The 17454-nt window shown below is 44.0% G+C and overlaps 1 protein-coding gene across 2 annotated transcripts in view; it reads left to right on the top strand.

Annotated features, from left to right (window-relative positions):
• The first annotated feature begins 9171 nt into the window (after nucleotides 1-9171).
• SLC9A6 (solute carrier family 9 member A6) overlaps nucleotides 9172-17454 on the top strand; it is a 50926-nt gene continuing 42643 nt past the window's right edge. For both annotated transcript variants that reach the window (XM_078064743.1, XM_078064742.1), the window contains exon 1: nucleotides 9172-9518. In XM_078064743.1, the coding sequence (XP_077920869.1) occupies nucleotides 9185-9518 (334 nt within the window). In that variant the 5' untranslated portion in view covers nucleotides 9172-9184. The remainder of the gene's footprint in view (nucleotides 9519-17454) is intronic.

The following is a 17454-nucleotide window of genomic DNA, read 5'->3' as shown; positions in this document are numbered from 1 at the left end:
TGGTCCCCTTAGCCTGCTCTATTTCTTTCTTTCTTTTTTTTTTTAATATCACCTTCTGAAATATTCTATAATTTACCTGTTTATTATGTTTGTTGTGTTATTATTGTTCACTGTCTCTCTTCCCCCATTGGAACGTAAGTTCCAAGAGAACAAAGATTTCTGTCCATGCCTAGAATATTGCCTGTCACATATGGTAGGCATTCAAAGAATGTTTGCTGAATGAATTATGGGAAAGAAGTGGGGAGTGATGTAGCCTTGTTTGAAAGGATCTCTATAGAGAGTCCTTCCATTTTTTTGAATTGGGTTCAGAAATCCCTGGGACTTGCATATACTCTTAAATTTTGATGACCCCTTGATTGATGATAAACATTTTCTGACATACTTGAGCTTCCTCAAAGCTGAAAAAAAATTAGAATATAAAGAAGGCATCCAAGAGCCTTCAGATTACCTTTATACAATTTTTGTCCTCCGTCTCATTTTCCAAACTTTTAATTATGGTCATTATTTTCGTCTGGGCCCACTCCAATTCTTTCACTTCTAAGCCAGGATTTGACACAGTACTCAATCAATGTCAAGTACAGTGTAATGTATTCCTTACAAATGTAGGCATATTTATAAACCACACAATCAGGAACAACCAGGAAATAATCTTTCTGTACTTGACAGGAAAGTGCTTCCTTCACCCCTGGGAGGTGGCAAGATAGAAAAGATAATTGACCGGGAAAAAAAGTCTTAACCCTTGGTTTTAGCTTTGATAATGGTCAAATTGAAAATAGCCTTTTCAGGCATCCTACTAAATTATCTCTGCTAATATTAATTTATCCGAAGCAGAAAAATGATTAGGTTTCTTAAGGGAGCTGAGATCTGGTTCCTTTCCTTTGAAAAGATGAGGTTACAGGGGAAAAAAAGAGCCGGTAAGAAATCTGGTATTTGTATAAGCCACCAGTACATTATCCTAGTCTTCAGGGAAGTGGCCAGGCATCGAATTTAGTTTTCTCCACTACACCCTTAAGATGCATGCCCCCATTCTCTTCTTTTGAACATCTTACCCATGTACGGATGCAAAAGAAACTACACTAGATTCACATTTTCTAGAAATAAATGGTTAACTCCTATTCAGGGAGTGGGATTTTAATGGTCTCATCTGTAAATTTTAACATGAAGGGAAGCCAAGGTATTCATAGTCATAGTTAACTAAGGATTGTATCCTTGTATCATTCAAATAAGTACCTTGGGTCCATTCATACGTTGTTTTCTAGGTTGGAGTTCATTCCAAAAGTGCAGGGTACAGCTAGGAGCAGCAATGTTTTCATGAGCTCTTAGAACAGAAGTCAAACTTCATGCGAAAGAGCATTTAAATTCCTAGGTGACCCCAGAAGTGCTTTTAGTTTTCCTAAAGAAACAGCTATTTTCCATATGCACAGAGGATCCATGATGTGAAATTGTTAAAGGTGGGGATAATGATCTCTAAAGCGTTTCCTACCCAGATGTTATTTACGAAGGCTCATCACGTCTTCCCAGGATAGTCTGTTGAATAGAGAAAGCACTGCAATCCCAAATTGTTTTCAAGTTAATTAACTCGGTTACATGCCACCCAACTAGGCGAGTGACTTCATGCACCACTCAGATGTGCCTCTATTTTCCACGCAGATTCTCCCTTTCCTGAACACTCTGTCCTTTCCTACCTAGTTCAAAAATCCACTTTCCCTAAGAATATGTTGCTATTATAGGTATCTATAAGAGGAATATATCTATTGTAGGTACTAAACCTTTCTTCAAACTATTTATATTTATTCCAACCTCCCTGGGTAACTAATTCTAGAATTTTACTACCTGCTTGATTAACTAGTATTTTCAACATTTATATTGAAATTGCATCATCTCTTTTTTATTTCTTTGCAAAAATGGTGTATGTTCGGTGTAAGAAATTCAAACAATGAAACGATGTATCCCTCTTAATGCATTAAGTGGCACCTTGGCATTTACTGAGTTTTGAATCTCAGTAAACAAGACTGTGGTTACTTGATTCATATCTTTAAGACCTATTTACTGAAAGGTTTATACCCCTGTGGTTAAAAGCATATGCTCTAGAATCAGATTGGGTTTGAATCCTGGCTTCTCCTTTACTATCCGGGAGATTGGGCAAGTTACTTAATTTCACTGTGCCTCAATTTCCTCATCTGTAAAGTGGAGATAATAATAGTACTTACCTGGTAAGATTGTTGTTAGGATTGAGTGAGACAACACAATTCTATTATTTAGAATAATCCCACTCTTGATCTCTGGATTGTAAGTTCGAGCCCCATGTTGGGTGTGGAGATTACTTTAGAAAAATAAAATCTTGAATAAAAGAATAACCTCGCATGGTGAGTACTCAATAAATGTTAGCCATTATTATTGCTGCTGCTGCTTCTGTAGATTCTTGTAGCTATTTTTCCAGACTAAAGCGGTTCTTTATCCCTTTAGTCTTTCTAAAAACATCAGTTGCTTCTCCCCTTTGGTTATTTTAATTGCTCTTCTCTGGACCATTTCTAGATCTACTAATATCTCTCTTGGGGTTTCATTACCACATCTGCACAAAGTATCCTAGGTTACTTGTCTGGGGTTAATATGATTATTTATTTCAAGTGGCCTTGACATTGAAAATGACACCAAAAGTCTTATTCGCTTTTGTAGCACACTGAGCTGGTATGTTCAGGAAATAAATGTAAAACTCTAGCACTATACTGGGTCCTAACTGATATTTGGGTTTTTGTTGTTGTTGTTGTTTGTTTTCTTTAGAGAGCAAGGGAGAATGGGCAAGCATGCATGTGGTGAGGGGGAGGGGCGCAGAGGGAGAGGGAGAGAGAATCCCAAGCAGACAATGTGCTGATCAGGGAGCCCAGCGCAGGGCTCGATCTCATGAACCTGAGATCATGACCTGAGCCAAAATCAAGAGTGGGGCATTTAACTGACTGAGCCACCCAGAGACCCCCCCCCAACTGATATTTGTGACCTATTCTTCCTCCCACTTCTTTTTTTTTTTTTTTTTTTAAGTAGGCTCCACACCCAGCATGGAGCCCAATGCAGGGCCTGAACCCACAACCCTGAGATCAAGACCTGAGCTGAGATCAAGAGTCCGACGCTTAACTGACACTTAACCGACTGAGCCACCCAGGTGCCCCTCTCCCACTTCTTGAATATACACATTCCTTATACCACTGCCCTAAAACTGGGTCTCTTTCTACCCTCTGTTCTTTGGAGAACACACGAACTCCTATAACTTCAATATTGTGTGTGTAGCTCCCACATCTTTCACTGGTCCTGACTTCACTCCTGAATTGCAGACCCTCCACTTGGATATCCCGCCAGTCCCTTAAATCCAACCTGTTCACAGCCACGCTGTACCTCCTGACTCCCATTTTATTTTATTTTTTTTTTAAAGATTTTATTTATTTATTTGACAGAGAGAGACATAGTGAGAGCAGGAACACAAGCAGGGGGAGTGGGAGAGGGAGAAGCAGGCTTCCCGCGGAGCAGGGACCCTGATGCGGGGCTCGATCCCAGGACGCTGGGACCATGACCTGAGCCGAAGGCAGACGCTTAACGACTGAGCCACCCAGGCGCCCTCCTGACTCCCATTTTAATGCTATTAACAGCCCTAGGTTTTCAGGTTATGTGGGTTCAGAACCTTGGAGTAGCCTTCCAATCATTCTTCCTCAAGCATTCCCTATCTACCCACCCAATCAGTTGCCATGACGGGTTAGTCCTACCTCTGCATCAGCTGCTGTTCCCAGCCTCCCTCCTCTCTTTTCCATTCCTACTGCATCCAGTAAGTTAAGGCCTCCTGACTTTTCAGCAAGACTATGTTTCTAGCCCCCCCCTTTTTTTCTTTTACTTTTCTAACCTCTGAACCGGCCTCCCCTACTGCCCATCTCTCTACATTTCATTCTTCCCCCTTTCTGCTGCCAAATTAACATTGGGGAAGCTTTGACCAGGGAAATGAATGAGTTAAAAATGTCTGCGGCATAAAGATCTTCCACAGTATGGCCTCAACTTTGCTTTCCAGCCTTCCCCTTTCCCCCAGTATGGGAATGAGTCAATTCAGTGTTTATCAAGCACCTCAAGTGAGCCAAGGACTGTGCTAACCACTGGGCTAAACTTACCTACACTTTTCAGTGATCAGGTATTTACTGAGCACTTACTATGTACCCAGTACTGTGAAGTCCTCTTTCAGTTTAATCCTTGAACTGAGTCTATGTCCCTAAGAGAATTTAATGTCATCTGCAAACACGGAGATTTCCTTGGTCCTCAGTTAAATTTGAGAGATATTCATTGATGCTCAGGTGTGTTTTATTTTTTTTTTAAAGATTTTATTTATTTGACAGAAAGAGAGAGAGAGAGAGCACACACAAGCAGAGGGAGTGGCAGGCTCCCCACTGAGCAGAGAGCCTGACATGGGGCTCGATCCCAGGACCCCGGGATCATGACCTGAGCCAAAGGCAGACGCTTAACCCACTGAGCTACCCAGGCGCCCCTCAGATGTGTTTTACTGAGTACCTATTTTGGTTAGACCTTATGCTAGATGTTGTCAGTAAAGAAATAAGTAATGCCCGGTTCCTGCCCTCAGAGTACCCATGACCTATGGAGTAACAAACATGTAAATCAAGCATGACAATATTTCAGGAGGGCTAAGAGAGAGAGTTGCCCAGTGGCCTGTGGGAGCTCATACAAGGGGCCCCAAACTCAGCCTCAGGACATCCCAGAAAGCTTAGTGACCTTTATTCTGAGTTTTGTCAGAGGAGAGAGGTTAGGTGAGGAAAGGGTTGAAGGACATTTAAGCAGAGGGAACACATTGAAAGGCACATACGTGTGTGGAAACCACGTGAAGCATTCAGGAGACTGCAGAGTTCAGAATGGCTGAAGCAAAAGATATTTGGGGGAGAAGGGTGGGCTATGAGGTGAAGAAGTGGTCGGGAGTCGGGGCTTATGGAGCATCATGGGTCAGGCTAAGGAGCCACAACTGACGACAATGGGGTCACTGGAGGGTTTGGAGCAGGGCTGTGCTATATATAATCAGATGTGTGCTTCAGAAGGATCCCTCTAGTAGAAGTATGGAATGACAGTTGGTGGAGACCAAGGCCGAGGTCAGCAAACCTTGCCCGTAAAGGACCAGACAGTAAATAGTTTAGGCTATCTGCAGACTCTATAGTCTCTTTGGCAACTACTTAACTCCGCCTTGCAGTGCAAAAGCCGCCACAGACCATAGGTAAACAAACGGGCACAGCCGTGTGCAATAAACCTTTACTGATGGACACTGAAATGTGAATTTCACATCATTTTCATGTGTCACGAAATGTTCGTCTTTTGATTTTTGTTCAGCCATTTAAGAAAATGTATAAAGCATTCCTAGTTTCAGGCCATACCAAAACAGGTGGCAGACCGGATTCCATTGGCTGTACATTGCTAATCTCTGGACTAGCAGATGAGAGTGTGGAGAATGTAGCCAACTCTTTGGAGAAGCTCATCTCTGAGGGGGAGAGAAAACTAATGTGGTAGTGGAGGCAGGTGTAGACAAAGGCCTGTTTCTCAGAAGAGATCTGGAAGTGGTTTTGGAGAACAGGAAGAGATAGTGGGCCAGTTTTGTAAGAAATGAGTCACAGGGATGAAAGGCACAGCATAGGGAATATAGTCAGTGGTATTGTAATGGCATTGCATGGGGACAGATGGCAGCTACACTTGTGGTGAGCCCAGCAGAACATATAGACTTGTGGAATCACCATGTGGTACACCTGAAACTGATAATGTAACACTTAGTGTCCACTAGACTTCAATAAAAAGAAAGCTAGTGGGGCACCTGGGTGGCTCAGTCGTTAAACGTCTGCCTTCAGCTCAGGTCATGATCCCAGGGTCCTGGGATCGAGCCCCAAGTCGGGCTCCCTGTTCGGCAAAGAGTCTGCTTCTCCCTCTCCTTCAGCCCTTCCCCCTGTCTCTCCCCCTGCTTGTGTTCTCTTTCTCTCTCTCTCTCTAATAAATAAATAAAATCTTTAAAAAAAAGAAAAAGAAAAAAAAGAAAGCTAGTGGACAAGGAGCCATTGAAGATGGTGGAGGGAGATGATGGTTGGAGTAGATCCTGGAAGAGGCAGGGAGGAGGTGATGGAATGCAGAGTACAGATTGCAGTGTATGTTTCGTAAGGGAGGAGGAAACATCTCTTTCACTGAGGCTAGAGGGGAGGAAGAAAGAAGGGGCATTAATAGGCTACCTAAGTAGGTGGCAGGGTAAGGAAGGTGAGGACTATTTTCTTGAGGATCTTGATTTTCGCAGTGAAAAAGGAGGCAAGGCTCAAATTCCAGGTGATTTATCGGTATGGGCATCGAATCAGCCAGGATGAAAGCAGGGCTGGGGCGGGGCGGGAGGGGGGTTGCTGTGACCCAGATGCCCACATCCTCCATGAATGTACAGGAGTGACCAGGAAGTCATTAGGTGACAAGGAATGGAGAGCGTTAGAGCTTAAAGTGAAGGCTGGAGGAGTGAGGAGCTTGGAACAACAATGGGGAAGTGAGCTGAGTGGCAACTCCTTCAGGCCACATGATACAGGGCGCGAGTTGCACATACTTTATGTGTGCGTGTGTAAGACAGTGGGGTGGTGAGGAGATAGCACCCCCTGAAACAGCCTGAGAGCACGTGATGTCCTGGGTGAGATCCAAGTACCCGTTAAAGGAGGAGACAGAGGGGACATCAGTGCAGCAACTGGCTTGGGTTGAGAGAGGGGTACATTCTCAGGGGAGCCAAAACTCATGGCGATTGGCCCGCTTGGTAGAATCATTGCCATGTCGAGATTCCTCCTGGAACTGTGATATAAAGAGGTGGCTGGGTGAGGGGGCATACTAAGTCGCTGGAGCCTGTAAACAGAGGTAGAGTCTGGCGCTTGAAGACATTTGCTTACTGGTCAGGCAAGCAATCTCTGACTTTGGTTTTTTCTTTTTTTTCCAAGTTCCAAACACTAATAAGAGACTGAAAAATGATTTTGTGCTGAGGCAAAACAGCCTTGGATTAGGTGGTCAGGCCTGAAGAAACAGGTAAACTAATTTGCTAGGTCTTCTGGGGTAATCAAGCTAGGTCTGGGGAAGGGACAGTGGGGAGACTGAGAAGGATCCTCACCTGGGTTTTGTAAAGGCCAGCCCTGTGCGCACAGGGCAGTGTGGTTAGGCTGGAACCAGGGTATAGGGGACAGGCAGCCATGAGATTTCTTGGGAAGGTATAGACAGACCCAAGTACTAACAGGAGAAAATGGGCTCACAGTCCCTGGGACAGTTCCTGACCTGACAGGGACAGTTTGGAGTTGAACACCTGTTCTGGGTCTTTTTTTTTTTTTTTTTTTTAAGCTCACTATCCTCACAGAACTTAAAGAGCTGGTTAGTGGGAGTGCATCCAGAATGGGGTAGCTTGGAGTTGCCTGGATGTTATTTGTCTTAGCAAGGAGGTGATATAGCCATGAGATGAAAGCATTTAAGAATCAGGACTTCTAGCGGGGCGCCTGGGTGGCTCAGTCGGTTAAGCGTCTGCCTTCAGCTCGGGTCATGGTCCCAGGGTCCTGGGATTGAGCCCCGCATCAGGCTCCACGCTCAGCGGGAAGCCTGCTTCTCTCTCTCCCTCTCCCACTCCCCTTGCTTGTGTTCCTGCTCTTGCTGTCTCTCTGTCAAATAAATAAATGAAATCTTAAAAAAAAAAATCAGGAGTTCTAGACAGAATGATAGGAATTGGATTGATGGTACCACTGATGGTATGCAAAATTTGAGAAAGAATTCATGTTTGTAAGGGGAAGATGAGCTCATTTCAAAGCAGTTCTAGGTTTTTGAGCTTGGTAGGTCCCTCAACAGGATGTGCTCAGTATCCCACTGGTAGAGGCCTGAAGGGAGAGTGGCAGGTCAGGGCTGGGGATTTGTAGTGCATACATGTAGAGGTAGAAATGAAAGTCCAGAGAAGGGGCGCCTGGGTGGCTCAATCGGTTAAGCGTCTGCCTTCGGCTCAGGTCATGATCCCAGGGTCCTGGGATCGAGCCCTGCATCGGGCTCCCAGCTCCACGGGAAGCCTGCTTCTCCCTCTCCCACTCCCCCTGCTTGTATTCCCTCTCTCACTGTCTCTCTCTGTCAAATAAATAAATAAAACCTTTAAAAAAAAAAAAAAAAAAAGAAAGTCCAGAGAAGACGAAAAGCCCACAGAGACTAAGGTGTGATTTGATAAATATGGAGAAAACAGGAAGCCACTGTTCTCCAAGAGGTGAGAACTGTGAATCTTCTGGGGTGCCAGGTGGAGAGGCTGAGAGTAGAGAAAATACTCTTGGAGGAAGAGAGATGAGAGATGGTGTCAAAGGTGACTTCCAAGCTGGGGAAATTTGTGTTAGAACAGCAGGAAAAAGGAGCAAGAAGAGAAAGAGAAACGCACCACACCTCAAAAGATTTCCTCTTTGGGAAGGGAGAGGAGTGTTTGGAGCTTCGGTAAATTTGAGCACACACCGATTGAATCTTCTTTGCGAGATGAACGAGTGTCTCTGTACAGGTTCCTGACGTGAGAGATGACTCGCATCTCGGGTGGTTGACATGTAAGGAAAACTGAACGTACAGACACACGCATATTCCTTGCCTTTGAGTCAATTTTTTTATGAACTACTACAGTGTTGTTGGTTTTTTCCCAGTGAGGACAGAACAAGGAGAATCCGATTTAAATGACAGAGATGGAGTTCTAGGCGTCCCCCGAGGGGACAGCTTCTTATCCAGTTAAGAGACACTGGGGGACAATATTGAGATGTGTTATGAAAGCTCGATTCCCCCGAGAGCTCTAAGAATAGGACCAAAGTAGACCTAGCTCGATCCGCCTCTGCTTGATTACGCCGAGCTGAGGTTTCTTTTCCGGAAGGCCGTGGGCTAGATGCGACAGCCTTTCGTTCCCTGGCAGCACCTGAGTGTGCGGCTGGGGGGAGCCGGTGCGGTGGAGGCCCGAAGGGCAAAGGGATGGGGCCGAGCGAGCCGGGAGTGCCGCGTCCCCTTTAAGAGCGGCGGCGGTGGCGGCGGCCGCGGCGGCGGCGGCGGCGGCGCGCACTCCGACGGCTACCCTGGGGCCCCGCCCCTTTCCCGTGAGCCCTCGGGGAGTGGTCCGACCGCGGGCGGCTGCGGGTGAGGAGCGGGGCGGGGGGCGGGGGGAGTCATGGCTCGGCGCGGCTGGCTGCGGGCGCCCCTCAGCCGCGGCGGCGGTGGCGGCGGCGGTGGCCCCGGGGCCCGCCGGCTCATGCGGCCGCTCTGGTTGCTCCTCGCAGTGGGCGTTTTTGGCTGGGCCGGGGCTTCGGACGGCGCCGGCGGAGCGGCGAGAGCCATGGACGAGGAGATCGTGTCCGAGAAGCAAGCCGAGGAGAGCCACCGGCAGGACAGCGCCAACCTGCTCATCTTCATCCTGCTGCTCACCCTCACCATCCTCACGATCTGGCTCTTCAAGCACCGCCGGGCCCGCTTCCTGCATGAAACCGGCCTGGCTATGATTTATGGCAAGTGCCTCAACCCTTGTCCGCCCCCTGGCGCTCCCCCTTTCTCTGCCCGCCGGCTGCTTCGCCTCCTCTCCTGGCCCTGCTCGGCCTGCGTTCGGCTCACCTTCTGATTCCTTTCATTTTCTGCCTCGCCTTCTCCCCCACCCCCGTTTCTCAGCCTCATCTCCCCTTTTTCTGTTTTGCCCCCCGTTTTTCTCCCTCACTCCATTTCCTCAGCCTCGCCCCCCGTTTTCTCTGCTTCGCACCCCCTTTCCTTTGCCTGTCCACACCTTTTTTTCCTCCGACCCCACCCCCTTTTTCTTCCGCGCATCACCCCCCCCCCCCCCTCCGCCTCTGCCTACCAAGCTCGGGACCCGGGACTGAGGATGGGAAGGGAGTGGGTGCGGTGTCTCGGATTGGGCTGGGGACTGGGGGAGGGGAAGACAGCATAGCGATCTATTTCTCTGGGGTGTCAGTTTGTTTAAGGTCCACGGAAGCTGCAGTAGTATCTCTACTGCTCAGGATCTGGCTTCCTTTTGGAACCGGAGTCCACCTTTACCCATCACCCAGCTCTTGCTACGCCCTGTCCTTTCGAGGTTGAGAATGAAAACCGTACCTCCCGTGTAGCCCAAGTGAAAACCCGAACGTAAAAGAAGCTACAAGGAAGGCTTGGGGTATTTTTAATGACATCCTGATTTATTGTACTATGCTCGTAATATCTGATTAGGATCCGTATGGTCTACGGTCCTAATCCAGGCGTATCGAGGTGAGGACAGGAAAGAGTTAAAGAGCTCCCAGCAGTGTGTTGTACTATACGGTGATCAGGACAGTTCAGCCAAACAGTGATTAGGAACACCACGCATATGCAGTATGGGTGACTTGCTGGTGGCATGAGGTTATTGACAGATCACTGAGTAAATGGCTGCAGTTCTGGTGTCTTAGTGTGCTTTCTTTTTGAGGTTTCTTATTTATGTATTTTTATATTTTGGTCTTAAAGCGAGAAGGGCAAATCAAACCATGGGCTCACAGGCATTTTGGCCTGCTCCGAGGCCTCATGAGAGGTAAAGATGTATATTGCTGACTGTCTTAATGTGACTATGAGGGTATAGGTGGCTGAAGACATGAGGGTGGACAGACAATCCTTTCTGTGCAGTCCGTGAGTGAAGATTATCTTCATATGGAACAGGCTTAAACTGATGAGCTTGTTGAGCTTTGTTTCTCAGACTTGCAAATAGGTAGAAGAAGCCTTGGCACAAAAGAGACATTTCTCCACGACCCTCCTCCCCAGCCCTTTCCAGTAAATACAGACTTCTGGAATGTGCATATGTGCATCTCAAGGATGACAAAACAAGGCAGTTGTGTGCATCAGGAAAATGCATGAACTCAGGTTTATTTTTCATCTGTAAGGTAATATGATTCTAAGCCTGTGTGCAAATATCTCTGCTCCCTAGGATTCTTAGTTTTTAGACATATTAGATGGTTTTCATACTTCATATTTTTTGCATTTTACTTGCAGCGCCCCTTAAGCTACACATCTCTATATAATTTCTTTGTATAACAACGTATGATTTATATTTACTATATTGAACAAACATTTGCTAGTCAGCCAACTATGTATTAGGCACAGAAAATACAAAGAAATAGAAGATCCCCACCTTCAAGGCACTTAGCTTTCTTGGGTAGACAGATCACATAAAGAAAATAACGGCATCTTAAATTCAGTTAAATGCCAAATGAGTATTATGGTGTTAAAATAAGGAACTGATCACAGAAGCCTCTTTCCTCCCTATGGAGAGAGTATGATGTAGTGGTTAAAGGTGCAGGGCTTCAGACCAGAGGTCCACAATTTTTTTCTGTAAAGGGCCAGATAGTAAATATTGTTGACTTTGTGGGTCACATAGGTCTCTGTTGCATTTTCTTCTTTTTGTTTTTTTCTTTTTACAAAGCTAAAAACCATAAAAAACTGTTCTTAGCTCATGGGCCATACACAAACAAAGCATCACTGTGGTTTGCCAACTCCTGCTTTAGAGTCAGACCAGGATTCCTGTCCCACTGTGCTAATTGTCCTGTGTGATCTTAAGCGAGTCCCTTACTCTCTTACACTGTGATCTATAAATTGGGGGAAATGATAGGAGGGTTATTGTGAGGAAGAAATGTTTTTAGCTTAGTACCTGACCCCTAAGTAAATGTTCAATAAATGATAGCTGTGATACTATTATTATTGTTTTATAACTGCATTTTCTCAGGTTAGGCTTAAAATAGTTCTTTTAATTCCTTAGTCTTATAAGAGGCAAACACAGTATTTTTTTAGTATCAAATAAGTACTTAGAATTGCTCTGAAAATATTTGCTCCTTAGTCGTTGATATCATTAACTTCCTCTAACTCTTGAGCTAAATAGAAAAGTGGTATTACTGACTGCATTTCCTGATGTTTCTGGTACTAAAAGGTAATGGAGTATCTTAGTGTTAGTATTTTGTAAAGGAAAAACAAGGGTATCTCTTGCCGAATATCAAGTGGAAGGGTGTTATCTGGGAGTCAAATCTGGGCTTGCTTTGTCACGACTTGGCATTCTTTAGCCTGGTCCATTTTCTCAGTATGGCAATGGGGGCTATGGATAAACAGCCTCCTAACTAACTCCCAAGTCCAGTTTGAGAATAGATGGGATTGGGTCAAAGTATTTTCAGTGCCATGGGAATCAATGTTTTCTAATCCTAATTACTGCCTGCCATTTACCTTTTCTTTGACTCTTATACCATCATAGCTGTTATGTCAATATATTATTTTAAGACCTTTATTTTTCAGCTTGACTTCTGGATGAAAAGGCTCCTTACTCTGGGAATATCCACCCCTCCAAGATTCAGCCCACCGATGATTTTATTTCTGTCATGTCGGTTTAGCTACCTAAATCCTGGAAAATGCTATTTAAAATAAGCCTCTCCTTTATCTTTTCGAGAATCAGGAGTAAAAAAAGAAAAGATTAAATTGTGATCAGTTTCTAGATTGTAATATAGCCTAATTGCTCCAATTACAAACACAATATGAAAGCACCCAAGTGTTCTGTTCACTGGGCTAACTTGCTTAAGAAACTTAAAAGTGAGTCGCCATTAGTAAAAATTGTCAGGGTAGTTAATTAAGTCTGAAAAGTGATCACTCACTGTAGTGTGTTCACAGATGGTATAGAAAGCAAGGGACAGGGAAGAAATATTTTGCCTGAAATTTCCAGCATCCAGAGTCCTACGCTTAACTGACGTGATTCATCAATAAATATTAAGTGTCTTTGACGTATGAGATATGATGGAAAATACAGATATTAGTCATCTTCCCTGCCCACAAAGCACTTACGATCTAGTGCCTTAATAGGTAATGTTTATTGAGCATTCTAATGTGTTCATTTAAACCCCCTAACAACCTTGTGAGATGGGTACTATTATCTCTCCCATTTTACATATAAGGAAATTGGGGCAGAGAGAGGTTAAATGACCTTCCTGAAGTCACATAATTTGTAAGTATTGAGCCAGGATTCGGACCCAGTCAGTCTGGCTCAGCAGCCCCATTCTCTTAGCCCCTAACCTTATTGCCTTATACTGAAGAGATAAAACTTAACTATAAAGATAAACCGGTTAGTATTATCATCACTACACATAAGGAAACTGAGGTTCAAGGAGAGGTTATCGACCCTAAGGTCACAGACTAGAACTTGATGGAGCCGGAATTCATACATCTATCTGACTTTCAAACTTGTGCTTTTTCTCCTACATCATGCTATACTAAATTTCATACGATCATATATGTAGAGAGATAATACTTATGTTGTAGAGGTTTTGAAGGTAGATTGTGAGGGAAGGCTGTGAGGGAGTAGAGACCTTAACCACTGGAGCAGTTCATTGTGACGTGAGAGCGAGAAGATGATCAGAAAGTTAAGAGAGGCTTGGGGGACTCAGTCGGTTAAGCGTCCAACTCTTGATCTCAGCTCAGGTCTAGATCTCCAGAGTTCAAGCCCCACACTGGGCTCCACGCCAGCATGGAGCCTACTTAAAAAAAAAAAGGTGGGGGGGCGCCTGGGTGGCTCAGTCGCTAAGCGTCTGCCTTTGGCTCAGGTCTTGATCCCGGGGTCCTGGGATCGAGCCCCACATTGGGCTCTCTGCTCCGCGGGAAGCCTGCTTCTCCATCTTCCACTCCCCCTGCTTGTGTTCTCTCTCTCGCTGTCTCTCTCTGTCAAATAAATAAATAAAATCTTTTTTAAAAATTTAAAAAAAGAAGAAGAAGAAGAACATTAGAGAGGCTTTGGAAATAGAAAAACCAGACTTCAGTGCTGGTTTTATCACTTAATGCCAAATACTGTTGGCTAAGTCATTTATCCCCATTTTAGAGATGAAGAAACAATGATTGAGAGATTTATAATAATATCTACTACATAAGGTTATGAGGATCAGATAATATATGAAAGAATTAGGATGGGGATTGATTGATTCAGGTGCTAAGTGAAAGAATTCCCTTGGAAAAGAGGTTGATCTTTCTCCCAGAGAGGGGCTAAAGAGAAATGAGCTAATGTTGACACGGGGAGGCTTGGAATTGAGGCAGCTTACATCAGATGGCCTGTGGCTTCTCCGAAAAGGAGGCAGTGAGATTAAAGATTTGAGAAGGAGGGTAAAGGTTGGAGGAGCTGCTGTAGAAAATGTTCTAGGAGACAAAAAGATGAATAAACACATATAAAACTAACCAGAGGTCGGCAAAGGCCTTGCCTTTTTTTGGCCATCTTGAAGTTGAATTAGCTTTTAAAACAAATTCTAACAGCATTCTTCAAGAAGTAGATAAATGTTACATAATACACACACATACGTGTATATAAATCTCTTTGTACATACATACACTTGTTAATCTGTAGAAATTTTATCAATTTTGACCACAGTTGATATCCCAGCAATATTCCTTCCATATTTTTGACTATCAGAGGCTTTTAGTGTCATAGCCTGGGAGAATGGGCCGAGATCCCTTAGAAGACCAATTTCCATTGACTGTGAGCCCCATACAGTGTTGGAGCCCTGGGTGATACACTGAGTTCTTTATCTCTGGGAGGGGATCCAGCTCAAGAGGGTCAGGAATGTGTAGGAGAGGTGGGACCTTTCTGTTTTGTGAAAGATACCTCTTTGAGGTTGTATTCTTTGTTGCCTGTTAGTGGTAATTTTAAATTTCATGATGTCAATGTTTTTTTGTGCGTCTAAGTAGGAGGCTGGAAGTTTCCTCCTTATCCCCTTAACAAAGCACTCTTTTTGTGTACTTCTCTTCACTGAGAATTGCTTTAACTCTATGATTACGATTTGAGCTTTCACAGAACCCAAATTAACTTGAACTGTCAATTTTATTCAGAGAAATTCCAATTTTTCAGATGTCTGATGCTGTAATAAAAGGATCTCAATTTTTTCCAACCGAAGTAATTATTCTCCTTGCTGAAGTTTTAACTGCCAAAGTGTGTGTTTCAAATTTGTCCAAGTGCTGAGTCCTCCTCAGGGCACCCAGTGACATTTCAGCATTGAGTCGGAGTGCAAAACTGGTAGATACCATTCCTTACACAGTTGGCCTTAAGGACATGGAAAGAATTTGTGCTGCTGTTATTATTTGTAGTAGCTTAGCTATGCTTTTGGCACATAAATATAAAGGGGGGGCGGCTTTTACTGAGCCCCTTAATTAGGAGGTCTTATGGGATAGTAGAGAAAGAGCTCTTTCTGTATCATATAGGCAGGATGACTGTGGATCTATAGCCTTTGCTCACCCAGGTTATGTTTATCAAACCCAGCTAATACCCAACCGTCCCTTTTTTATTTTGTTTTTTTAGAGGTTAGATATTTTCACAGTGTATCTTTCATTTTTTTAATTTTTAAATAAACATATACGTCTTCACTAATTTCTTCCACCTCCCACACCCTGCCTCTGGCAACCACCAGTCCATTCTCTGTTATCTATGAGCTTGGTGTTTTGTTTTGTTTTAGATTCCACATATAAGAGGGATCATACGGTATTTGTCTTTCTCTGTATGACTTATTTCACTTAGCATAATGCCTTCAAGGTCCAGCCATATTGTTGCAAATGGCAAGATTTTATTCTTTTTATGACTGAATAATATTCCGTCATGTATATACACCACATTTTCTTTATTCATTCATTGATGGGCACTAGGTTGTTTGCATGTCTTGGATATTGTAGATGATGCTGCAGTGAATATGCGGGTACATATATCTTTTTGAATTAGTGTTTCTGTTTACTTCAGATAAATACCCAAAAATGGAATTGCTAGATCATATGGTAGGTTTTTTTTTTTTTTTAATATTTTGAGGAACCTCCGTACTGTTTTTCATAATGGCTGCACCAGTTTGCATTCCCACCAACAGTGCACGAGGGTTCCCTTTTCTCCACAGCCTCGCCGACACTTATTTCTTGTCTTTTTGATCTTAGCCATTCTGACAGGTGTGAGGTGATCTCATCATGGTTTTAATTTGTATTTCCCTGATGCTTAATGATGTTGAGCATCTTTTCATGTACCTATTGTCCATCTCTCTGTCTTCTTTGGAAAAATGTCAGTTCAGGTCTTCTGGCCATTTTTTATGGAAAAATGTTCAGATCTGGCCATTTTTTAATCAGATTTTTTTTTTTTGCTATTATGTGTATTTTGGATATTTTGTATCCTTATCAGATATATGTATTTTAGATATTAGTCCCTTAGCAGATATATGATTTGCAAATATTTTGTCTTTCATTTTTTTTCAATCTGGGACTTTGTTAAAAACTTTTTAAAAATTTCAGGTCATCGTACTGTTCAGCAGTTACTCATTGCTGCTCGCTTTAAAAAACATGTGACTGTAAGTTGCCTGGAGAATCCCTCATCTCTGCACCCTCCCCACTTCCCACATTTGTCCCCTCTCCTGCATTTATCACTTCCCACTTTGGCCTGGCTTCTGCCCCCACTACTCCACTGGAACTGCCCTTACCAAGGTCACCTGTGAGCTCCTCGTTCCCACACCCGATGGACCCTTCTTAACACCTGTGTTCCTTGAGTTGGCTGCAGCATTGGCTAGTTTTCATCACTTCCTCCTCTTCCTTCCTATTCCTGGTAGTTTTCTTCCTTCCACTCCTTCATCAGCTCCTCCTCCTCTACCAGCTCCTTTACATTGGCTATTAAATGTTGGGATAAAATTCTGGGCGTATATCCATAGTCCTCTTCCCATTTTATTTGCTCCCCAGGTAATCTCAAAGGCACCTGACTTCAGCCATCTCCACTTGAGACCCCCTACTTCCTTGAGCTCCAGATCCCACACACTGAACTGTACATGTTGTCACAGGTACATCAAACTCAACAGGTCTGAAACAGAACTGTACGTTTTCCCCTGTGAACCTGTTCCCTTTCTCACTGAATGGCCCTGCTACCTATCTGGTTGCTCAGGCCAGCTTACCCACATAGTTGCCAAGTCAGTTTGGCTCCTCTTAGTCTTTCTCCCAGTCTCCCTTCCTCCTGGTCTACTCAGTCACTGAATTCTTCTAAAAGATAATACCTTCTAAAAATCTCTCTCTATCCCTTTCTCTGCCCTCTTAGATGAAGCCCTAAGCTCTTAGTGCCTGAAGGACTGCAGCAGCCTTCTATCTGGCCCCTTCAAACCACTGTGGTCTAGAACAACCAGTCTTTCTAAAATAGAAATCTGATGTCAAGCCACTGTTTATTTATAATCCTATGACTTCCTTTTGCTTTCAAGATAAAGTCTAAACTCCCTTCCCCAACTTGCAAGGTCTTTTATGACTCAGCTCCTGCCAATCTTTCACACTCAACTCTGTCACTTATAACCCAGCCATACTGAACTACGTGTGATTCCCTGAATGGCCTGTGTTCTCCCACTCTTCCATGACTGGATGTGGCCTACTGTACCTCCTACCTGGAAAACCTCTTCTCTTACTTTGTTTCCTTGCTTA

This window comes from Halichoerus grypus, chromosome X (genome assembly GCF_964656455.1).
Source record: "Halichoerus grypus chromosome X, mHalGry1.hap1.1, whole genome shotgun sequence".
Lineage (NCBI taxonomy): Eukaryota > Metazoa > Chordata > Mammalia > Carnivora > Phocidae > Halichoerus > Halichoerus grypus.
Note: the sequence above shows the minus strand (reverse complement) of the source record. Positions and strands in the feature narration are given on the sequence as shown.